General features: G+C 40.7%; 2 protein-coding genes across 12 annotated transcripts in view; one reads left to right on the top strand and one right to left on the bottom strand.

Annotated features, from left to right (window-relative positions):
- LOC134533899 (E3 ubiquitin-protein ligase AMFR-like) overlaps nt 1-2,207 on the bottom strand; it is a 44,491-nt gene extending 42,284 nt beyond the window's left edge. The window contains exon 1 of the mRNA XM_063371686.1: nt 1,748-2,207. Coding sequence (XP_063227756.1) covers nt 1,748-2,044 — 297 coding nt within the window. The 5' untranslated portion in view covers nt 2,045-2,207. The remainder of the gene's footprint in view (nt 1-1,747) is intronic.
- Nucleotides 2,208-14,397: 12,190 nt separating this feature from the next.
- LOC134533857 (hepatocyte nuclear factor 4-gamma) overlaps nt 14,398-25,578 on the top strand; it is a 103,411-nt gene continuing 92,230 nt past the window's right edge. For 5 of the 11 annotated variants that reach the window (XM_063371604.1, XM_063371586.1, XM_063371595.1 and 2 more), the window contains exon 1: nt 14,398-14,531. In XM_063371604.1, coding sequence (XP_063227674.1) covers nt 14,426-14,531 — 106 coding nt within the window. In that variant the 5' untranslated portion in view covers nt 14,398-14,425. Of the gene's footprint in view, nt 14,532-14,582; nt 15,367-25,578 lie in introns of those variants that run through there. The other 6 variants (XM_063371654.1, XM_063371634.1, XM_063371644.1 and 3 more) reach the window with 3 other exon arrangements.

Genomic DNA, 25,578 nt, shown 5'->3' with positions numbered 1-25,578 from the left:
ACCTTTATTATATGCTCTTCAACTTCCTCTTTTCATTAAAAGCGGCGGAGATAAGAAATTCCAAATACTTTAGGAGATATCGAATTTTTTAATTTTGCACTAAAAGACCTGTGGAACCATTCGAGCGGCACCATTTTTGTTATTTTGCCGTGTGTTCGTGAATACATGAATCGTGAATGCGTAATTAATAAAATGGTTGATTAGGTCAGGTCAGTTACATTATTAATACTTTCAAACTAAGCCGACATTAAAAATTATTTTGTGAATTAATTTTAATGGCTGTTTAGTTTTAAAATATTTATAATGTAACTGACCTGACAAAACAAACCCGGACAGAGGGTGAACAGTAAACTAAAATGGTCGATTAGGTCAGGTCAGTTACATTATAAATACTTTCAAACTAAGGTGATATTAAAAATAATGTGAATTAATTTTAATTATTCTTTAGTTTTAAATTATTTATAATGTAACTTACCTTACCTAACAAACCCGTAACAAAGGATGTACAGTAACAACTCACGTAAATTTTTTGTTACTTATTACTTGGGCAACAATATCAAAATAACAAATAAGACTTTAAAATTAGAAACGTTAAAAACTCACCTAAGTTGGAGGCGGTAATTAAACACCGTTTTAAACAATAATTGAACCAAATAATCACGTATTAGTTCATTTGAATTCTGGCCTATCACGAACAATCACGTGACATCATTATCCAATAAAAAAATAGATACTCGTGCGTAAACAAGAAACAATGGTGCACGCACGCCACAGGAATGTGCTGGTTTTGTGCTGAAATTTAAAAATTCAATATCTCCTAAAGTATTTGGAATTTCTAATCTCCGCCGCTTTTAATGAAAAGAGGAAGTTGAAGAGCATATGATAAAGGTATTTTCGGATTTTTAACATTTTTTTTGCAAATACCGCTCAACTACATATGATGAAATTTAAAAATTCGATATCTCCTAAAGTATTTGGAATTTCTTACCTCCGCCACTTTTAATGAAAAGAGTAAGTTGAAGAGCATAAAATAAAGGTATTTTCGGATTTTTAACATTTTTTTTCGGAAATACCGCCCAAGTAAATATTTACCTAAAATTGTACAGGATCATGCCATCATGATCAAAAGATAAACTCCGTTACATGATTACCTAAGTATCACACATCCTCTTAGATGATAATTGTAAAACATGCCAAGAAATTAAAAAAAAATTTAATTCCCCCCAAAATCTGACTCTTCTTCAAAATTACCCTTAGAGATTCTTAGTATAACAAAATCTAAATAACAAGTTAGCTACAACTAGTTTTCACTACTCTTATCCAAGGTCAGTTACAACTATCTACAAAGTTATCCTATACATGGCTGCATGAGGCCCAGCTTGATTCTAGTTATTCCATGTAATTATTTAATTGTCAGAGGTTATCAAGAGGCAAACAAACCACCTAGGGTGGCATCATTTCTAGGTGTTCTGTCTTATAGGCAATGAATAGGTTCATGTATGACCCAAGCATATATACATTTTCAACAGTACCTAATTATAAGTGAAATATTCGAGAATGAGGTCCCTGGTTTGATATCATGGTAGCTCGTTAAAATGATGAATGTGTTGGGTATACATATTGGGAAGGAAAAAGGCACTTCTAAAATTAGACACATAATAAAATGTTATAAAATATTTAAAAACAATGTATTCTTAAGTAACTTCATTAGATTTATGTCTAGTATTCAAAATTCATCATTACTTACCCAAATACAAAGCGGTTCCTGTATCATAAACGTTACTAGCTGCTTGATTTTAACAGCAAGTGGTACATAATTTATGGAACGTACATTCTCAGCCGTTGTGTTTTCATTATCGTTCACATCTAAACTTCCCGCTTGCCAAGTAGAGTTGACCTTCCAGTTAGTCTCTCTTGAGACTTCGAATGCGTAATACACCGAAAATGACAGTAAAACGACGCTTAAAATTGTATACGCCCGCAAACTCGGTAGTGGAAGTCTATCTAAAAGTATAACAGGCATTTTAGAATAAATATTAAGCATAAGAATTAAAATTATACTATCACATGCCGAATAAAATCAGGAAGACACGCCTTCATTTGGCTACACGCATCACACAGAATATAATTTCTGACATTAGAATTCCGCAGAACCAACAAAACAGAGATTCAACTAAACAACTACTGTACAAAAATACATCGAACACAACAAAAAGTGGGGTCTACGTTCCAAAACTTTATATAGTAAAACTAGACTAAATAACGAGTATTATTGAACGAGTAAAAAAATTAAAGTTAAATGGTCGTTTCTATGGCGGTAAATGTATTAAACCCAAAAAAATTAGACTTTTCTCTTTACGAAGCTTCTCGAAGTAGCATTTACATTCTTCTGATTTTTTATGAGCAATTGTATGCCGTTTAAGTGCAACGAAGCGAGTTTTTTTGCAAGGACAATGCAACGGAACCATAGTTGGCAGGGCATATTAAGAAAGGTTGTCTATACTCTTTAAATATCAGGAAAGGGATCTTTACTCTCCGACCCTCAAGCAAAGGTTATTGAAGTATGTTTGTATTTATGTATTTCCACCAGCAAAGAGGCCTTCCTCTAATGTAATTCTTCTGGTTAATGCCCCAGCAGATAGTACACCAACATTGAGCGAGCAATGGCACGCATACAGGATCTGATGCCATACCGTAGTCATTTCAATTATAAAATCATATTTTTTTTCTAAAGTTTTATTTTTAAAAATTGAATAAGTTTTAGAACATCACTTTAAAATAAAGTTGAGACGTGAAACAATACTGTAAACATTGTACATTGACGCCGACCGCCAATGCTCCTCTATGTCGCATAGACCGCTATGCCTCATCAACGTCTCCTAGAAGCGTGTGCACCGAACGCGCCCGTGCGCGCAGCTAAGTGTAGTGCGTGCGTCGAGGCGATCGCCGTGCAACGAGTGCTGCGCCGGCGGAAGGATCCGGCCGGGTGTGGTATATCCTTCCGCCGCACTACAACAAATTATTATAATTATGTTTTTCCACAGGATTTTATTAAACATTATTTTTCATTAATTAATAATTCAGTCTTTGCAAAACCATGTTTCACCGTGCGATTTGTCCCGAACCTGGCCGGTTCAGTTTCCCGCGAAATTCACACGTTTCCGCGGGAGGGCTGGCGGGGGAGGGGGGTCGCGCGCGGCGACACCGTCAGTGTCCTTCGAGAGCTCAACCAGGCCGGCAGCCTGCGCGCAACGCGGAACCTTCAACCTTTGCATTCACCGACATGTAGTATTCAATAGTGTAATTTCTCTTCAACCTTTTACATACAATTCCGCGGTCGGCCTAAATTTACCATGAGGTACTTAACTTAATTCAATCAGTGCTCAAGATGAGTGTTCTACGTCATACGTAAGTACTGTGGGGAGATTATGTGGTTTTACGTCGGCGCTTCACGTCCAACCTAGCCTACCGGCTACTTAGTTTTGGCCCGCACGGGGCAGCCAGCAGGCGACACGTGCTATCAGACTTAATAACGATTCAGTCCCTGGGACATACCTAGACACCACGTAGAGTCGCCGGAGACACGGGCCTACGTGCTGCTAGCCCAGTTTATGTAGAGTTAGGTATAGTGTAGTGTATTGTGCGTCAAAATATCGTGTGCCATGTCAGAGTGTCTTTTGTAACTTTCGCGTCACGTATACGAGTCTGCCCCTCACGCGCATAAGAATCGTGAGCCGCCACTGAGGAAGTGAGCTGCGCGTGTGACGAGTCGCATCGGGCAAACCGTTACGGCCAGAACGGGCAGCACCATGTATTGGGCTGTGCTGTATTAAATTCACCAACTATCTGAAGAAGTTCTGTGTTATTATTCAGGCGTCCCGAGTGGCCTCAACAGCTCGGGGGGCCCTACTGCGTTGACCCCTACCTCTAGCCACAAGGCCGAACCTTCCCTGAGATCACGAACTGAACAAAATCACGTCTAAATACTCAGAGGTAGCGGGGACGGCATCAACATATTAAATGTTAATTACACAATTTTTTTCCTAGCCTAAGTTATTCTAAGTGTGTAAGGGGAGGGTCCAGGTTAGGGGAGGACCTAAGTGTGTCTCAGGCCGAAGTCTTTAACACTCTACCATGCGGGATATTAACCATGCAGTACAAGGGCGCCTGTATCATCTGCTAATTGGAGTTTATTGGCCAGCCATAGCTTCAATTAACGCTATGGCTGACGTCTAGCCTAAAAGCTAACTAAAGTGACTTAGGTAAAACCTGTATAGACTCAGGGAAAACCCTGGGCTGGGTCATGCGAGGATCAAATAAACATGCATAAAGCAAGTAAGAAAACTACTGGACAAGGAGTAAAACGGTCCAGGTAAGAAAAGTTGGGCGGGGCAGAAAAATCAACCATGCAGGGGTTGGACGTTTGGGCCTTGCGGCCCGCATTGTTAGAGTTGGGCACGCCTGGGTTATTATTAACCAGGGGTGAGCAACTTCACTTGTCAGCCCAGCTCAGCTGCCCAGGCAGCCACCTGTAAAAAAGAATGGGGCTGTTGTAAATATTCCCTTCCCTTAGTGCCGGAGCAGCGGCTAGGCCCGCGGGACAGCCTCGGTTTTGGCAATATTTACAGCAGCGAAGGCGGCAGAGGAAGCTCTGCAAGCAGGTAAACCCACTGATTCGTCGGCAGCTAGGCTTGCCACGATGACAGAGCACAAGTGCTCTCGACGGTGGGCAGACGAGCAAGTAAGCCGGCTCGAACTGCGGGCACATGGGGTGCCAGGCAGCCTGGCGTTGAGCCATCTTCATCTTCCGTCTTCCAGTCAACAGCCGATGACCTTTCAAGCCAGAGTGGGGGTAAGTCTTCCGGGCGAATGAAGTATCTTGCCATTTCGGACCCTCCTGTCCTCCAAAATCCCCCAGGATGGTTAACGGTCGCACCGCCCAGGGCTACCACTGGCTCCAACAGGGCACCAGCTTGAAGGCACCGCCATCTCTTCCTTCGGAGTTTTGATGCTGTTCTTTTCCGTTGCGCGCACAGCAGCCACAGCTCCGCAAGTTCCAGCTCGTAGTTCGTCTACACTTCGCATTTTTTCAGCACATCGAGCTCCCCTGCGGTGCCTTCGTCGAGGAAGCACACTAATTAACACAAGCTTTATATGCTAACAGAAAACAATTTAACCAAAAATTTTAAGCCCATTTTGTTACTTATCATCACTAAAAAAATATTAAATTAATAAACTATAAAAACAAAAGTTTGAAGTAATAGGTACACACATTTATATTATATAGGATATACATGTAAATGTCATCCACTTAACATGTGGCTTCAATAAAAATACAAAAATTTATCAACTTGACGACAGTCGTCGTGCCCTCCTAGGCTTAGAGGCCGTTTCTGCCCATCGCAGAGTACCTGAAGGGGGCACACTCTTTTTACACCCCCCCTCCCCAACAATGCAGTGCAGTGCAGTGCTACGTACTAGGAACGCACCTGCGTGCGCCGTAACGTCTCTTATAAGGACCGCTCAAAGACGGACATTTTCTGTATAAATTGTAAATATTTCTTAAATAATAATTATATGTTCAATAGGGTTTATGTGTAGTTATGTAGGGGCAGTACCTGGCTCGCAGCGAACACGCTGTCTCTCCGCACCGACTTTCCCCATCCTCCTCTCTCCCCTCGTGTGGCGCAGGGCGCGCGCGAGGCGGGAGGGGTGTCAGTCGCCACTTGGCTGTCGAGCAGTACGGACCTACTACTCCGCGCTCCGCGAGTTCCGGAGCCCGCAACCACACACACACTTACGTGTCCGTATCATAGTTTTCGTCAATCTTTAGTACTCGTCCATCTTCGTCGACGAATGGGAGTATCGGAGTAAGATTTATTTCGCGGTGCAGCAGGAAGCGTGTGTTTCCATTGCTACGGGACAGGTGCGGTCAGGGCTAAGGCGGACTAGCCGCCAAATAAATCAGTGTGCGAACAATTAGCGGACGTTTCCTAATTTTCTACCCGGCATCCACCTCCTACCAGTCCATCAAAATCCTGTTTCCCTATCTCCCGGTCCCGGCAACAGTAGGCCTGAACCCCAACGCTCTCGCTGGATTAGTCGGGCAAATCAGTTATAATAAAAATTTAAGATGTAAATCGGGGACCGGAAAGGGGCTAAGGGCCCTGTGGACGTCATATGGCACCAAACTAGAGTGGCCACTTGACATTACGAACAGGACGCGGGACGCCTGGCACGGACCTACATGCAGCAACAGGGGGTTGGGGTTCGCCACGGCAGCGCGACATGAAGTAGCTGCATCTGTGCATCGTGGGAACGACGCGAACCGGAGACGGTGGCACATCGGGATCCGTCTGCGCGCGATAACGCTGCGAGTCGAACGTGGGTTGTGTTACCGATCGGCGAGAAACAGTAGCGCTACCGATAACCATGATGGGAAGAAGAGTAATGCGAGATACAGACGATCTGATAATGTCTGACACAATGCAATACGCCGCGTAGGATATGATAACAAGTGACGTTGGCGACAAGGTGAAACACGCCATGCGGGATACGATAAAGAATGACATTGGGGTCACGATAAAGAGTAACATTGGCGACACAGTGAAATACGCCATGTGGGACATGATAACGAGTGATGTTGGCGATGCAGTGAAACACGCCATGCGGGACACGATAAAGAGTGACGTTGGTGACAGGGCAATTTGCCGTGCAGGACACGATAACGAGTGACTTTGGCGACACAGTGACATATGCCATGCAGGGCACAATGAAGGATGACGGTGATGGCACGGAGAACAGTGATGTGGAAAACACGTGGAAGGGAGCGGGCGGCTCCTCAGGACGCGATCACATGGGGGGCCCCAACGGGACACTGCCATGAGTGTGGCCGCGGTGACAGGCGCATCGACGGCGAGGTGACAGTAATTCAGTACATGAGTGCGCTACTCACGTTGCCGACATTTTCGGGTCACGATAATGAGGATCCAAGGGAGTTTGTGCGGGAGTGCGAACATCTCCTAGAACTATACAAGGTGCGGCCGGCCGAATGGGCCTCGCGGGCAAGCAGGCAGCTCTGTGAGGACGCGAGGGACTGTTGGTCCATGGCGGGGAGTTTAAGCACAGGATGGGGTGATTTTGTACGTCAGATCGAGGCCCGTGGGCTAGGGTCTAAATACAGGCTACTAACTGAAAGTGGGGGAAGGGAGTTGTGCGCATGCACGGGAATGGCACCAAAAGGAACAGTAAGATGTGGCAGAAGAGTAGTGAGCAAATGGCAGCTGCCCTTGACCCACGTCGTTGGTCGCGAATTGTTTTGTCAGAAAACCTACTTTTGAGGAACTCAAAACTTTTCTAGGTAGGTGAAATTAAATTTCTCTCTTTCTTAGTTATTCAGTTAAGTATATGACTTCAACCTCACTTCAAAGTAGATGAATTGAGCTTCTTGTAGAGCTACTGTTGTAATTGATTTGTTTGTTTTTCAATGGCTGCTGGAAATGCCAACTTGAAGTACTGGATGGTCTAAAAACGGGCTACCATTGATGATCTAAAATCAGGCTAGCCCGTTTTTGGACCATGCAGTCATCGCAAAGTTTTAAATTAATTCGAAGGAAAAAAAATTATTGACTGGAATTAATTTAAAAATATTAATTTCGATTCTGAGCAAATATAGACGAATTAGTGTTTAAAAAAAATGGTGTTCGTAACAAAAAAAATTATAGCACAAAGTAAGAGGATGAAGGTTTTTTTTTTATTTTTTCTTCTTCTAAATCTGTTTAGAATGCCCAGAACGAAGGACAAATATGAAAAAAAGAAGGCGAGGTTGAAATGGGACGCACACAACACGGAGGAAGCCATCATAGCAGTTCGTGAACGCAAGATGGGAACTTTAAAAATCAAGTAAAACTTTCAATGTTCCTAGAACTACTCTCCAAACTTTGAGTAAAAAAAAAAAAAAAAAATGTTGAGCCCACACAAGCTGCTCAAGTCAAGCTGGGAAGGAAACCTTTCTTAGGGAAAGAGTTGGAACTTGAGATTGTGGATTACCTGCTTGACATGGAGAAAACTTTTTTTGGATGCACTCTTAAGGATTTGAGGCGTTTGGCTTCAGAATTAGCCATTCGGAATGGCCTGGAAACACCCTGGAAAGATTCTGAGGAAGCTGATAGGGCATGACTGGATTTGTTCATGAAACGACACAGAAATCGTTTGTCTCTACGAAAACCGTGTGGAACCTCTTGTGCTAGAGCCCTTGGCTTCAACAAAGAAAATGTTGAAGCCTTCTTCAATATTTTGGAAGAGCTCTATGACAAATTCAAGTTTCCCCCAGACAGAGTTTTCAATGTTGATGAAACTGGTTTGACAATAGTTCAGAGTAAAATTCCTTCAGTCATTTCAAGGAAAGGTAAAAAATAAGTGGCTGCTTTGACATCTGCTGAAAGAGGTAGCACTATCACAGTTATTGCATGCATGAGTGCTTCCGGGATATTCATTCCTCCTTATGTGATTTTCCCAAGGGTGAACATGGCCACAACACTTATGAAAGGTGCTCCTCCTGGAACTATTGGAAGGGCCCACCCATCTGGCTGGGTACAAACTCATTTGTTCACCGAATGACTGTCTTTATTTATTTAACACACTAAACCAACTGAACAGTCCCCTGTACTTCATATATTGGATGGGCATTACAGCCATGTGCGAAATATTGAAGTAATTGACTTGGGAAGGGCTAACTTTGTGACCATTGTGTGCCTCCCTCCTCACTCAACCCATAAACTCCAGCCACTGGACAAGAGTTTCATGGGTCTATTGAAGGCTCACTACAGTGAGGAAATTAGAAAATGGTTAAGACATTCTAACCGCCCTGTCACACCAAATGACACAATGGAGCTCTTTGGCAAAGCCTATTTGAAAGTTCAGACTGGAGAAATTGATGAACATATTTTCTCAGAAAGTGATTTTTTGGCTGCTACACAGGAAGCTGATAAAACTTGCAGCCCACCACTTTCTGCAGCAACTTCTGTCAATTTTCCTGACCCTTCTACTACACACAAAATGGATCAACCATTAACAAATCAACATCAAGATTTTGCCGTCAGCCGCGGTCTCGTGTTCGAGATCGGGCGCAGGTCCTAGCGGGTTGGCTGGCTTTTTTAGCGTTTTCTGCTCCGGGAGGGCGCCAGGCTAGCTCGGTGTCTAACCGTGTGATGGTCGTGGGTTCGTTGCCCCAGCGTGGTCCGCTAGAACCGTCGGCGGTGGTGAATTTTGTTTCCTGATTGGGTTGTTTAAGTTAATTGACATACACTGTTTGGTTTTTCTACGGGTCGCACGTCGCGCACGGGGGGTGCGGGGTGGACTTTTTATTGTTCACGATTGACACTGGTTCATTACATTGGGCGCGAGGTTTACTCGGCGGTACATGACTGCCAATGGGGCGTCGGAACACGTAGAAGTTTTGATTACACTATGATTACAATTACACTTGATAAAATGGCACTCTGTGGTGCTTTTAAGTACACGGTTACACTGCACACGTTATTTGAGCGGGGCACCTGCGTGCCTCTACGTGCGTTTACTTAGGTCCTCACGCCAGTTGCAGTCGAGGGAGAGCGTTCAATTAGCATCGGCTAATTTCGTAATCTGTAATTGGCGACGCGCGGGCCCACCTGTGCGGACCGCGGCTCGCTATTAAATTAAAACACGTTTAATCTTGAAGGTAGCCTGTGCCTGTGCACTAGGCGATTAAATAAAGTTCTGGGGTGGCGGGAGACGGCCCGTACCGTATACTGCACGGCCCCACGTAATGCTTTGTGTGGGGCGTGTTAAATTGATGCGGCTGGGTTAGGCCCTACACCGTAAAAGGACCGGGCGCACACGGGGAGTATTAAAAAGAGGTTTTGGTTGTGACTATAATTACCAGATGGACGTTCGGTGAAACAAAGAGATGCTGGCTCCCCGTGGGATGTGCGTCCGTCCCGGTCCGCGAGTCGCGCTGTACTGACGTGCAGCCCTGGAGCAAGGGGAGGGGTAAGCTCCCTGTCGCGCCAGAGTTTCTGAAGTTCCGTTATTCGTAAAAATCTATATAATTAACTAATTTTAAGTGGCTTTAAATTCACATAATAAAACATAATGATTAATCTAATAACTATATATGTTATAGAGATGACATTTAATAAGTTTGTCTAAAATAATGACTTGTCCCAGGCAGAGAGGAGGAGCGGGAGCGGTCCCCGAACAGGGGTCGCTGCCCTAGAGCAGGGGAAGATCGGGCAGAGGTGAGGAGCGGGAGCGGTCCCCAAGTTGGGGTCGCTGCCCAAGAGCAGGGAGAGATCAGGCAGAGGGGGGGAGAGAGTGGGAGCGGTCCCCGAGTAGAGGTCGCTGCCCAAGCACAGGGAGAGGTAGGAGCAGTCCCCCAGAAAAGTCGCTGCCTACCAGAGGAGGAGGGAAGGAGGAGGAGCAGTCCTGCAGAGAGGTTGCTGCCTACCAGAGAAGGAAGGAAGGAGGAGGAGCGGTCCTGCAGAGAGGTCGCTGCCTACCAGAGGAGGAAAGGGGGAGGAGCGGTCCTCCAGAGAGGTCGCTGCCTAAAACAATACTGCTCAAGTATTCAGTCACTTTTATTAGCCCAGAATTACTGGGAAGAGCTTAGCTCAGCCAGGGTAAATATACAATGTATGTACATATTCAGTAGGGAGGGCACATCTGTATCCTTCCTGTGCATACATATTCGAATTACAATACTCTTTACATTCACTTGTATCATTAACAGGTTTCTTGTCACAACACTATATATTTACATATTTGTCCTGAATTAGGCTGGGCAGATAGACAAAGTTACCTTAATTCACATTCCCCTTTGTCTGCCATCTAGGGGCGGGTAGCGAACTAACGTTCGCCACCATAGATTGTGTAGGAGGGGTGGCGCACTTGGGGCTTGTGCTATCATAACAGCCGAGGCCAAACTGGTGGACATGACAATAAGTTTGAATATTAGAGTCAAGCTGGAGACTGTCCGTTTCTTGAAAACTACTCCAGTGGCGAACGATAATGCTAATTTGGGGGTGGTTTGAATTACGTCACACGTTTCCCTACTGAAATTAGGCTGAAGGCCGCAAGGGTTGCACTCACAGCTGTTTTAGCGGAAAACCACACGTGAGTGAGCCGGGCACTCCTACGTCGCACTTTATTAATTAGGGGTTTTTGTTTGTTTTTGATTACGTTATTATTGCGTGGGGAATTTTGTAGGCACGGTGAGTGCATTGCATGCGTAATTAGAAATGGTTCGCTATTCTCTACCTTGGGGCTGCGGTCCGCTCACTTGACTCGGGTGGGCCATGGCTAGGGGCGCTTTCCGTTAGCGGAGCCGAGTACTGGCGGGTGCAGGTCGGGCTTTGGGGTGGCCTTCGGCCGTACGATGTCAATTTCAGCACCCCGGATAAAAGACCAACCCCTCAAGCTTCAACATCCAAACTAGTTAGTCCGTAAGAAGTAGCTCCGATCACCATCGTTGCAAAGAAAAAGAGCAATCGAGGTCGTAAGAGTGCCAAGTCTTGCATCATAACTGGATCTCCTTACAAAGAAGAACTGAAGGAAAGTATGGAGGGTACAGCCTTGAACTACAGTCGAAAAATCGTGAGCGTGGAATCAGGCACTCAAGCAAAGAGAAAGAAGCCAAAAGTGCCAAGCCAACCCAAAAGACCAAGGATGAAAGCTCAGCGAGAGGATTCCGACTCGGTAGAAGACCTTAGGGACCCTCCTATTGATGACAACAGTGACGGTGACTAGTTAGCAGTTCCTCTGGGGGATAAACCTGGTGACGACAATGCAATATGCATTTTCTGTGATTGACTATTTTCAGATGATGTTAGAGGGGAAATATGGATTCAGTGCTACAAGTGTGAAGGATGGGCACATTCCGAATGTGCTGGAATGGAAAAAGAGGTATACATCTGTGATTTTTATAAGTAAAATCTGGTTAAATATTTTTTAAATGTAAATTCATAAGACAGTTGTTAATAAAGTGATTGAACAAATCTGTTGTATTATTATATATTAATTATTAATATATTAATTCGTTTTTTTTTAAGTAGCCAATACTTGGACCACCATTCGAAAACATACATATTTACACTTTTTTTTATAAACATGGTTTTGATAAACTAAAACTTTTTTTTTGCATTTGGAACCTTAATTTCCTTTTCAGGAAAGTTTTTAGAAGTAAGTGACATCAAAATTATCCATTTTGAGTGAACAGATCAATCAGTAATTACCAAAATGAAAGTGGTAGCCTGTTTTTGGATCTTCTCCTCTATACTAATTAATGTTTAATATTTCAAAAAATTCATTGGTTGGCATGTTCCACCATTGAAAGCTACTGCTCTGGTCGATGCTGGGCTTCCAGTCCTGCCAGGAGGTACAACAACCTCACTCAGATGGGAGACACTTTCAGTTCGTTACTTTTGTATTCAGACTGATGGATGCTCTCATCAATTTACTGTTTTTCATCGTGCGTATGCTGGATGAGTATATTTGGCAGTTTGTCAAGGCCTGCATTGACAAGTAGGGTGGCTACCGCACACCACCTGCCCATCGTACCTGATTGCCTAGTCACTCATGACCATACAGCCAACCCTGAGAAGAGCCACATCGACCCTCCGATCTGGAGTTTATCGGGCACATTGTGCATGTTCAGGGCAGCTGGCCATGTCTTTACCAGATCGATATAATACAGTAAATATAACCCCTATGACCCATAAATTCTTAGTGTTATTAAATTGGCTGTGCTCATAAATCTACAATTTCACCAGCACCATTTAACTAATGACAGATCTGATGTCACCAAATCCCCTGTACTACTGAAAGTAGTTGGCACTGGCATCATTAGAATGCACAAAACAGATGTTCAGACATACTTGAAGTAGGAATATCCTAATTATTTGTAAAAAAATTTTCATCTAGAATGTAGGAGCTTAACTGAACTATGTCAATAACTCTGATGAGCAGCTCATTAATGATGGATTTTAAATGGTTGCCTGCAGAGTTGTCCAATGGGTGTGAATATATCTCGCACACTCATGCATCATCTACATTGTACCCATCGATTGTTAATTTCATGCATTCATCAGACTTTGCTAATCACTCTGTTTTGGGGGGGGGGGGGGGTGATAGACTTTTGGGACTTCATACAATTGTTTCATTGGCTAACCTGTGTGCATGAAATCCATGTTATCTTAGGTTTTGCAGACAATTCCAGAAGCACAAAGAACAGCATTTTCACACGGTAGCACTGGACTTGATGAGGTTGTACACAAAAACCTCCAGATACAAGAGGTTCATCATCTTGAAAAAAAAATTGATCATTTGGTAAGTGAAAGCCATCCCATTCAAAAACATTCGAGTGAGTTCAGTTGCTAAAATGGTCAACACCGAGGTGTTCCCGAAATTCGGTTCCTCCAAGTGATAGGGAGGGACCTAGGTGCGTCTCAGGGCGAAGTATATACCCTAGTCATGCTGGTATTAGCCATGAAGGGATGGGTCACATGCATCATGCATTAGGATGAGATTGCCCAGCCATGGCAGCGATTTATGCCATGACTAACTCCCTTTAATCTTAAATCTAGACTATAACTAGATTGGTGGAGCCCAGGTTAAAACCTGTGTAGGTTTCAGGGAAAATCCTGCGCACAGCCATGCGGGCTGTAAATTTGCAAGCATTAGGCATAGGATAATATAGGAGACAGGGGATATAGTCTGGATGAAGAGTTGGTCAGAGTAGAAAAGAGTCTACCACTTGGACTGGGCACTTGGACACAAGATACACTTTCTTTGTTTTATTCCGAGATTGGAATTTGAAAACCAGGAACGCCTAACTGCTTATCACTAAATAAAACATTTTCATACCTTGAAGTTTTCAAGCATAATGCATCCAAATTTTAAATTTTTTTAAATTGCATAATTCGCTATGCAGATTCGTTAGAAAACTTTCAATTTATCCTTTTTTTTGTTTTCACTCATTTATCTGCCTGTCTTATGTCAGAGGTGGCATTGCAGCTATGAAAGAGCATCAAGTATGCAGCAGTTAATGTGAATGTGACATATATACAAAAATTATATGAAAAATTACGTTTAATTTTGACTTCAAAAATGGCTTGTTTCCAGCTGTTGTTTGGTCGTGGATGTTGAACCATGGCTCAGTTGTGTTTCAGGCTTCTGGCTGTCAGTGCGCGATGCTCCGTGGTTGCCGCGGTGCTGATTAGATCGGGGGAGGGGCGGGTCACTGATAAGGAGCCCTGCGATGCTACTGGTTGCCATCTCCCTGGGGAGGGGAAGCCCCCCTAGCGGAGAGGAGGGAGAGGGTGGTGGGGGGTGTCTGCAGCGCGGGCGCCCCAAAGAGGACTCTCACCTTTGTCCCTCGGCCCGCGCCGCGATGGACGGCTCCCTGGAGGCGGCGGTGCTGCCGGCGGGCGTGGTGGTGGGGGCGTCGGCCGCCTCGGTCATAGTGCAGAACGCTGCGGTCAGCGTCGTCCTGCCCGGTGAGTAGTACCCCGCCCCGCCGCCTCCTTGTTCTGTTCACACCTGTGCGCAATGCTGCTGGCACCTCCTTGGACGGGACTCTGCCGAGCGCTGTCTCCCTCGTCAGAGGAGGTGATTGGTGGCGGTGTTTCAGAGACATTTCACAGCTTCAACTTCACCTTAGCGCTACTCTGATGTCACGAAGAAGTGTCCGGACTTTCTGTGCTCTACGAAAAGTTATTAATGATTTGTTAGCGCCCGAGGGCGTAGCCATCACAAAATGAAGAGAAAAAAAAGGAGATATATATATTTATTTACTTTGATCAAGCTAAACTCATGAGATGTCCTAAGATTGGGGTTCTTATAACTGCTCAAAGATGATGCAATATCACAATTCAAAGTTTTGAAACACAAACACCCGTCAGTATGTTTATGTGTCATTATATCACCCCACTGCCCCCTCTGGACTCGACCTCGGTCAGCTCTCTTTCCTTCCCCCTGGCCGAGCAGCTGACTAGACATAGCGTAATTATTGTTTTTAATGTGGAACCAAGGCGCACAATGTAGCCTACGTAGTTATCAGTTCCCCCACATCCAAGCGATGCTCGCACCACGCAACAGCCTATCAGCAAGTGCCACGACAGACACACGTGATCGCGGACTCACTTATCAGTTTTCTCCAACGTTGTTCAGGGCCACGTGAATTTTAGTGAACAAAACGGAGAGCACGCACGTGTTACACCACACAGTGTTTGCGTTTAATTATTATGGAAGATTTTCATAAAAAAAAAAATTAAATAAACTGATTACTGCAATGTCTTCGACAGTGGAACCTTCGACAACAAACGAATACATGTACGTATGTGTGCACTTGAAGACAATATTTCTTATATCGCTCTGAGAAGAATATATTATTATCATTTGAAATAGATTGACATCTGCGTGTGTGTCGTTTAGCAATTTTTGAAATGGTTGTCCAATAAATAAATAGCGGATTAACAATTTTCCAGATGTTTGGGGTCAAGACGTTTTGCCTCTGAACAATTTTGCTGCAACGCGATCAGTGTGAGAAAATTTTGAAGTCCTTTCCTTGTTTGAAAATGTTTGCCCGTTCGGTGGATGCGCAAGACGGATGACTTGTGTTTGTGGCGTCCTCCAAGTAAAACAAAAGTTATGTTTTACTTATGGAAAAGAAATATATTCGCTGGCCTTATTTTACTTCTGTATCAATGATTTTGTGCAAGCGATTTAAAACTTGTTTAGTAAAATGAACTAGTTTTTTTAAATCATAAGTTCTATTATTATAATACGCTCTTCCAGCAGCTAATATTTTTAACTTCATTTTTTTCTTCCTAATGATTTAGCTCTCAAACAGTTGTTTTGAATTGTACCTAATTAATATATATATATTTTCAAAAGCAATTTATTAAGAAGACAGCCACATAATAGGTTCTAAATGAAAGTATGTGAATAACACGCGTCCCTTAGTCATCGCATTAATATTACGTTAAGTCGCGGTTTTACACACCAAATTGAATGTTTTTAATAGATTGGTAATTTTTCTAAGAAACATTACACAAATATTACAGAAGCACTTTACCACTAAAATTTTAAGAAATGAGTGGATTTAAGATGATAAAGTTTTGTTTTTTCGCTTTTGGTAGAAATTATATACTCATTTAAACAACTATTAAAATTTTAGGTAAAAGATTATTAAATAACTAAATAATTCATAATTGTAGCCATTTTCGCTAAACAAAAAAAAAATAATTCTGGAATGTATAAGTCGATTCCTTTTTTTTTTTTTTAAGGTTTTCACAATAATGTAGCGTGTATGATTTTTTTTATATTTGGACAAATGTGTAACAAGTAAAAAAATACCTTTCGTAAGGATATGGTATTTGTTATAAAAAAAGGTCACTTGTAAAGAAAGTTACGTTAACGAAAGTTCCGAGAAAAAATTCCTAACCATTTTATTTGGCTTATTATAAAATATGCTCACTGGGCCTCAAAAGTAATTAAATAGCATTTTTTAGTATTTAAAAGATGTATTGCAATTACGAAGCAATTTCAACCATAAACCAATATTATTATATTAAATTTTCTAATGGTCTTTGGTGGCACCTGAGTGTATGTTAATCAGTGTGGAAAACCCAGAAAATGAACCTTACTGAGTGACCCGGGATGCAATGAGTCAGGCAAAAGTTAAATTATGAATCTTTTTCTGACTTTATACAAATCACAAATAAGATCCAGCACAAATCTAACAATCAAATTGTAAAAAAAAAAAAAAAAAAAAACACACACACACAAAATGTAATGCTGGTAAGATTAGAAAGAATTTCCACAGATGTAAAAAAAAAATGTAATGAAAAAAAATACAGTGAAACAAAATAGAGTAGAACGGAATAGCTGAAAAGGCAGTCATGAGGACTTTTGACAGAAGTGAAAACTTAAAACTTTGTTTTTAAATGTGTAATATGACATCATTTCTACGTCAAATGTAGGTAAGAAAATGATTTTTGTATTATATACTAGCTAGCATGTCGGTGACGCGAGCCCATGCGTTTTGCCCCTACCAATAGTAACTTTAAAATTAGAAGAAATGAAGTTTTATTATTGAAAAAAATATATATGTGAGTTTAAAACACAAAAAATCAACATTCCCTATCATAAATCAACAACCTGACATTTGAAGAAATTCACTACGTAAATAAATAAACAAAGAATATCGCTCAACGCGGTCACTTTAACTTCACGTACTGCTACTACACCATGTCGGTGAAGCGAACTCACAAGATTTTACCAATGTACACAGGCCGCTGCGCGTCGCCAGTCTGGCGCAACTCGTCACTAGCATGTCGGTGACGCGAACCCATAAGTTTTGCCCCTACCAAAAATCGCTCAACGCGGCTAAAGTTCTCACTAAATAATAATAATAAAAGAGTTGTCTGTAAAGTCGGTTTACGGACGATAGTTTAACGTGACGTCATAACAAAACATCGATGAAATGATTGCATACTTTTATGAATAAAATTGAATATTTTTTATTGAATTATCACTATTTTGTATGAATACAAAGAAGGAGTGAAATGAAATATACAATTTAATTGATAAATTTACTTTTATTTGCACTCATTAATTCAAATATGTTTATTACTTTAACGAAGATATTATTTTAACTATAACTTTTATACATGTTTGCTATTTAACCTCTTCCAATTTGTGTTATTCTGTTAAGGATAGGACGATGATAGGAAAAGTAGGAAACGAATGGGAGTGTTTCAAGTTTAATGTGCCTCGAAAAAGTCAAATCGATGGTTGTTCTAATCGAATGGAAGTGAGATAGATGCGGCGCAAGCGTACAATGAGCGTAACGGGACAAAGTGCGTAACGGGACAATGAGTCATCCTTTTTAGTGCGTGCAGCAGGCGTTCATCGATTTATTAGACGTTGTCACGTCAAAAATAGTAACTTAACAAGACGTCTAATGCCAAGCATTTGCCTAAGAACAAATATGCAAGGACGTGAAAATGTTTGTGGCGACATACCATTTGTGCCTGGTTATCGATTCAGATGGCGGGGATGAATCAGTTTTCACCCCAGTCGTGCATGGTAAGCAGGCAGAGACCCCTGTGACTCCGCTGCCAAAGGCGCGACCTGTCTGGTGCGCCAAACAACGTGCTGAGCTTCAGGTGTTTACTCGCCATTTACAAACCGCTCGAGACGTGTTACAAGCGCCTGACTGCGAACAGCGTTTAAGAACCATCGCGCTGGTCCATACAAGTTCCGTTCCATGTTTCGTATTTAACACACGCATTTTTTTTTTTGGAGCTCGAAACACTATAGAAGGGCGTTTTCGCCGACGTTTTGGGGTAAACGAATAATCATAAACACAGTATTGTAAGTAGTACATAGAAATGCCGGGAAACTTTATCTTTACAATCCAACTTTGAATTATACGCTATTTGTTTTCTAAATGGAACAGAAATATTAATGTAAAATTAAATATATTGTTAAATTTGTACATTTTAACATGAAAACAACTGTATTACTACAACACTAGGTTCGTATTCTTACCCGGGCATTTATGCTTTGTGTTGTTCCAGTACCGCCAATAATTTAAGTTATTTGTAAACCGTTCTCTGAATAGCTTTCCAGTATTAACTGGGCTCATTAATAAGCATAATAAAACAAAATAATGTCCCATTATTGAATATTGGATTAACTTTTCCATGGTGTAAAAAATAATGAAAAATCAATTAAAATATAAAATTATGGGCCAATTTTCGTAAGAAATACTTAGTGTTATCTCGAAAAACGTATTTCGTACATGGAAAAATAACCATAGCATGTGTTGTACAAAGTTACAATATATTTCTTGTAGTATTACAAACTATTTGTTGGCAACTGATTTACAAAGGAATCTTTTGTAAAAGTACTGAAAAATATTTTTTGACGTGACAACGTCTAATAAATCGACGAACGCCGGCTGCACGCACGAAAAAGTTTCCCGTTACGCACATTGTCCCGTTACGCTGTGTCCCTTTACGCTCATTGTACGCTAGCGCCGCATCTATCTCTCTTCCACTCGATTGCAACAACCATCGATTTGACTTTTTCGAGGCACATTAAACTTGAAACACTCCCATTCGTTTCCTACTTTTCCTATCATCGTCCTATCCTTAACAGAATAACACAGATTGGATGAAGTTAAATAGCAAACATGTATAAAAGTTATAGTTAAAATATTCTCTTCGTTAAAGTAATAAACATATTTGAATTAATGAGTGCAAATAAAAGTAAATTTATCAATTAAATTGTATATTTCATTTCACTCCTTCTTTGTAGCCATACAAAATAGTGATAATTCAATAAAAATGATTCAATTTTATTCATAAAAGTATGCAATAATTTTATCAATGTTTTGTTATGACGTTGTCACGTTAAACTATCGTCCGTAAACCGACTTTACAGACAACCAATTTTTTTTCTGTGCCAGTTGAGTGCCTGTCGCGTAGAGGCGAAGAGGTGTGTGATGCGCGAGCCAGTGTCGCCCTTAGCGCCTCCCGTGCTTTTAGAGCTCGTGCGACCAACCAGGCGGCCACCTTAACAATCCATTGTGGTTCTTTTGAACTAGTTCTGAGTTTGACAAATCTCTCTCTCTCTCTCTCTCTCTCTCTATGATCGCAAAGACGTTACACTCATTGTTTGGCGAGGCTAACGATATCGTTCGGGTCAAACTTCTGGCATGATTCACGTTAGGGAACAAGTTCTCTTTGTCAACATAGGAATCGTTCGCTTACAAGTCATTGTTTTCGCTCCAGAGCAAATATTTTATCCCCTGGGAATTTCTCGTCGTAGTAATGTTGCTCTTTAGATATCGCTAATTTGATCACAACATATGGTTACTTTTAAAATCATTGGTTGGGCTAGCCTTTAAATTTTGTGAGTGTATAAATGCTTTAAATTAGATACAATGTCAGTAAAGTGTATCACAGAATAATAATAACACATACATATGATTTCTCCAATTATATTATAGAAAAAATTTTACTCTTTAGTCTCGCATTAGAAGTATGGATTAATTCACTTAGTTTTAAATAAGAAAAACAAAAAAATAAGCACAGTAGTATGTGAATGGGGCTCCAGCGCCAGGGTCCAGGGGGTGGATTGAAGATTGTCGACCGCCATATTAAATTGTGACGTCACGGCGGCCATCTTGGATAGATGTGACCTTGAACAATGACCTTGACCTTGAATTTTATCCTCAAAACTTGTCAAAACTTATCAAAATTGGGCAAAATTTGCCCAAACTTCCTCAAAATTCGCCAAAATTTACATTTTTGTGGAAAAGAATCCCGCCAAAATATCTCAAAAATTTTGATAAACTAAAATTTTTCTCTTTTCGAGGGGAAAATTCCCGTTTCGAGGGAAAATTTCCTGTTTTTAGTCCTTAAAAGTCCCAGCGGCTAGAAATGTCCATATAGAGGCTTAAGCATCCATGTCTACAGCATCCGATAAGCCTCTGACGTCATCATGTAATATGTCATTTTGGATTATGACGTCACCGTTGCAATTTCCGTTACGTCCGCCATCTTTAAAATCTTTATTTATTATCCGATTTTAATGAAAAAAAATTTAAAATTTATAAAAAAAATTCAATCAATAAAATTTTAATAAAAACTATTTTAAAAACTTACACTTTCGACATGGAGCTCGGAGTCCCCGGTTTGAACCCGGTGAGGGCAAAAAAATGGCGACCGATCGTTTCCTCACAGTGGACGCTGGCAGACTGACCCCCACCACTTATGTCAAAGTATATATCATCAGGTAACATGACGTCACGTCCGCCATCTAGTCTTCGTTTGCGGGAAGCCATCATCATGTTATCGTCGGCTAGAGTGCGCTGACGCCCATGTTAGTTTAATTCTTACCCGCTAGAGTGCAGAATCATTTATTACTGTGACACCCGCCATTTTGTCATTTGGGCACCATCTTGGAAATCCGTAATTTTTATGCTAGAAATGCGGAAAAAATTTCAAAATTCATTAAATAAATTGGCAATAAATATACTGATTGATTCGATCGAATCCCGTCCTTGGTTCGATCCCTAGAGGATGCAAAACATTTAATTTTATGTAAAAATAATAATTTCAATAAACCATGTTCATCATTCTTAAAGAGACTTTAAATCCTCTAATACCGTCATCCTATCAGACATCAATACCACCATCTTGAAAATCCGTAATTTTAAAGCTATAGGTTCGAGAAAAATTCCAAAATTCATTAAATAAAAATGTAAACAATATACTGATTAATTAGATCGACTAAGGTCCTTGGCACGATCCTGGCCGAAACTAAAATAAATTTAATTTAAATACCAGAAAAGTGTAAGGTTAGAGAAATAAAACACCACAAGTTCTTTTACAAACATAATATTTATTACATAATTTCTATTCTACTACAGGATCAGTTGCGAAAGCCAGCAATCTTATAATCATTAGTTCCGCATCGGTGTGAAATGACCAAAGCTTAGTTTCAATCGGTTTATACTAGACAGATACCAACCAGATCCTTTACTGACATAGTCCTCCTCTTCTTGGCAGTGTTTCTGGATACCGTGTTTAACAGATTGCTTCACATCGTCAGAACTGTAAAATTATAACGGTCGATGACTTGAGAGGACTTCTTCTCTAGGTCCTCGAACGGAAAAGATTTGCCATATAAACAGTCAAGCCACAAGTTATAATTTAAAGGTCCGTACGTTGTTACTTCATCAGTAAGATGATTGATTATGTTGTACCTGATATCCTCAAAGAAAAAAAATTCTTTAGCTCCAAATGCTCCAACAGCTCCAAATGCTCCAAAAGCCTCCAAATGCTCCAAAAGGCTCCAAAACCTCCAAAAGGCTTCAAATGGCTCCAACAGCTCCAGCTGCTCCAACACCTCCAAAAGCCTCCAAATGCTCCAAAAGGCTCCAAATGCTCCAAAAGGCTTCAAATGGCTCTAAAAGAATCAAATGGCTCCAACAGCTCCAAAAACTCCAACAGCTTCAAATGCTCCAAATGCTCCAAAAGGCTCCAAATGCTCCAAAAGGTAATAATTTTTTGCAACAGCTCCAACAGCTCCAAAAACTCCAAATGCTCCAAAACGCTCCAAAACCTCCAAAACCTCCAAAAGGCTTCAAAAGGCTCCAACGGCTCCAGATGCACAACACCTCCAAAAGTCTCCAAATTCTCCAAAAGGATCCAAATGCTCCAATAGGCTTCAAATGGCTCTAAAAGGCTCCAAAAGGCTCCAAATGGCTCCAACACCTCCAAAAGCTCCCACAGCTCCAAAGGCTCTAAATGATCAATCGGCTCCAAAGGCTCCAACAGATTTCAATTAATTTTTTTTATCGAACTTGGCTTGATTACTTACACGTCTTTATTAATATACATTTTGACTGGCAGTGGTGACGTTTTTTACGCCTTTAAGTTATAAGTTTTATTTAGAAATCAGATTTCGAGAAGTGGTAGATACCATCTTGAAAAAATATATATTAATTTATCTTCACGTTTATACACATAAATTTAATTTAAGCCATTATTGTATGTAGCCAGCTTCCCTCAGTTCTTTGAGTATGAAGGATATTTCTTTAATGTTCGAATAGTTTCCTGCACAAAGCAAACCTTGTAGTAGTCTTAGCCTGTCAACCAATATGTTAGGATCTTCCCATGAAGTATAATCAATCTCTTCTGCTACGTTCATCATCCTTGCATGTTTATAATAAATATCTCTGGTGTCTTTCGTTTAAACACCAACCACAAGGTCACTTTCGTCATCGTTCCAGTGATTATCACAAGTTTGATCAGGATAATTTATTTTATTACGACGTTTCCATCGTTTTGGCCTCAAGCCACCATCACAGTCTCTGCTCTGGCATGCTTTTGGTACTTCAGCACAGTACTCAATCATGTCCGCCTTAGATGTGTCAGCACAGTCTTCAATCATGTCAGCATCACAAGCTTGATCAGGATAATTTATTTTATTACGTCGTTTCCATCGTTTTGGTCTCAGACCACCATCACAGTCTTCGATCTTGCCTGCTTTAGGTGCTTCAGTACAGTACTCGATCATGTCAGCCTTATATGTGTTAGCACAGTCATCGATTATGTCAGCCTCAGATGTGTCACCACAATCTTCAATCATGCCAGCTTCAGATGATTCATCAAAGTCTTCGGCCTTGTAAGCTTCGTTCACATTATCATGGAGACGACTAGATATTGGAGTAAATATCTTTTCATTTCTAATGTGGTTGCAACTTTCTTCGTTTGTTTTCAATTTTAAATTATTATCTTGATCTAGATCAGTATTTTTAGCATTAGCTTGTTCGCCTTCGTTCCTCTTCCGCGATGTTGTAGCCCAGTCTTCGTTATCTTTATTCATCTTAATTGTACAGGTCTTGCAATGTCTATCCAAGTAATATCTTCTACCAAAGGATTTCTGACACTGTCTGCAATGAAATGATTTTTGACAAGGACCCAAATTACACTCGCTTCTCTCATGTCGTTTTGCATTCTTTCTCAAGGTAAACACCTTGCTACAGTATCTACAGCGATGACGTTTTGATACAGCTACAAATCCCGAATCAGGATTCATATAAGTTACTGAAACTAATGCCAGATGCAAACTAAGAGTTTTAAATTAGATCTATTACTTAAATATAATTTTTTAATTATTTCATCAGCGAGAATTAATTTATCTCATGCAAAGCTACTGTTGCAAGTAGTTCTGCTTTTCAACAACAGATGACGCCACATGTTACTTGCAGGTAAATAATATTTAGTTCTTTTATGTGGGATGCGGGATGCTCACTAACGATCGCAAAAGAAGGATGGCTTCGCTAGACTCCAAGGAGAAGGAAGTCTGTTCTTCCAGTTAGAGTTTCTCAAATGTCTCATGGTATATTATCATTTGACTGAGTAATGGTTGTTTATTTTTTAATTCCACCTGATAAAAAAATATCGCAAGTGCTGATTTAGTAGCAGCAATTCTCAAATTAAATGTAACTCCAAATAAAATGTCATGTCTCATTGGTAAAAATTCCTTCATGGAGAGATCAAGTGATCATCTGTAACCAGAAGCACTCGGAGAAAATCGTCAGATTTCTAGCCAGGAATAATCGGAACTATTTGGAGAAAACCATCAAATATTGTCAAGTATAATCAGGAGCACACGGAGAAAACCACCACAATATTGTCAAGAATAAACGGAACTACTTGGAGAAAACCAACATAATATTGACAAGAATATTCAGGAGCACACTGAGAAAACCACCATATTATTGGCAAGAATAATCGGAAGCACACGGAGAAAACCGCCAAATGATTTCTTTGATATCACAAAATTACAGAAAAAAATTAACAAAAAATTTAAAATAAAAAAAGGAAAAATACAAAAACAGATTCTGGCTTGTACTAGAACTCTAACTTTGATCAACAACGAGAAGTTCACAAGCTAGCAGAATATGTTTTTGTATTTTTCCTTTTTTTATATTTAATTTTTTATTAATTTTTTTCTGTAATTTTGTGATAAAAAGAAATCATTTGGCGGTTTTCTCCGTGTGCTTCCGATTATTCTTGTCAATAATATGGTGGTTTTCTCAGTGTGCTCCTGAATATTCTTGTCAATATTATGTTGGTTTTCTCCAAGTAGTTCCGTTTATTCTTGACAATATTGTGGTGGTTTTCTCCGTGTGCTCCTGATTATACTTGACAATATTTTGATGGTTTTCTCCAAATAGTTCCGATTATTCCTGGCTAGAAATCTGACGATTTTCTCCGAGTGCTTCTGGTTACAGATGATCACTTGATCTCTCCATGAAGTAATTTTTACCAAATGAGACATTACATTTTATTTGGAGTTACATTTAATTTGAGAATTGCTGCTACTAAATCAGCACTTGCGATATTTTTTTATCAGGTGGAATTAAAAAATAAACAACCATTACTCAGTCAAATGATAATATACCATGAGACATTTGAGAAACTCTAACTGGAAGAACAGACTTCCTTCTCCTTGGAGTCTAGCGAAGCCATCCTTCTTTTGCGATCGTTAGTGAGCATCCCGCATCCCACATAAAAGAACTAAATATTATTTACCTGCAAGTAACACGTGGCGACATCTGTTGTTGAAAAGCAGAACTACTTGCAACAGTAGCTTTGCATGAGATAAATTAATTCTCGCTGATGAAAAAAATTAAAAAATTCTATTTAAGTAATAGATCTAATTTAAAACTCTTAGTTTGCATCTGGCATTAGTTTCAGTAACTTATATGAATCCTGATTCGGGATTTGTAGCTGTATCAAAACGTCATCGCTGTAGATACTGTAGCAAGGTGTTTACCTTGAGAAAGAATGCAAAACGACATGAGAGAAGCGAGTGTAATTTGGGTCCTTGTCAAAAATCATTTCATTGCAGACAGTGTCAGAAATCCTTTGGTAGAAGATATTACTTGGATAGACATTGCAAGACCTGTACAATTAAGATGAATAAAGATAACGAAGACTGGGCTACAACATC

The sequence above is a fragment of the Bacillus rossius genome, chromosome 1, assembly GCF_032445375.1.
Source record: "Bacillus rossius redtenbacheri isolate Brsri chromosome 1, Brsri_v3, whole genome shotgun sequence".
NCBI lineage: Eukaryota > Metazoa > Arthropoda > Insecta > Phasmatodea > Bacillidae > Bacillus > Bacillus rossius.
The sequence above is the reverse complement of the archived record's forward strand: the minus strand, read 5'-3'. Positions and strand labels throughout refer to the sequence as shown.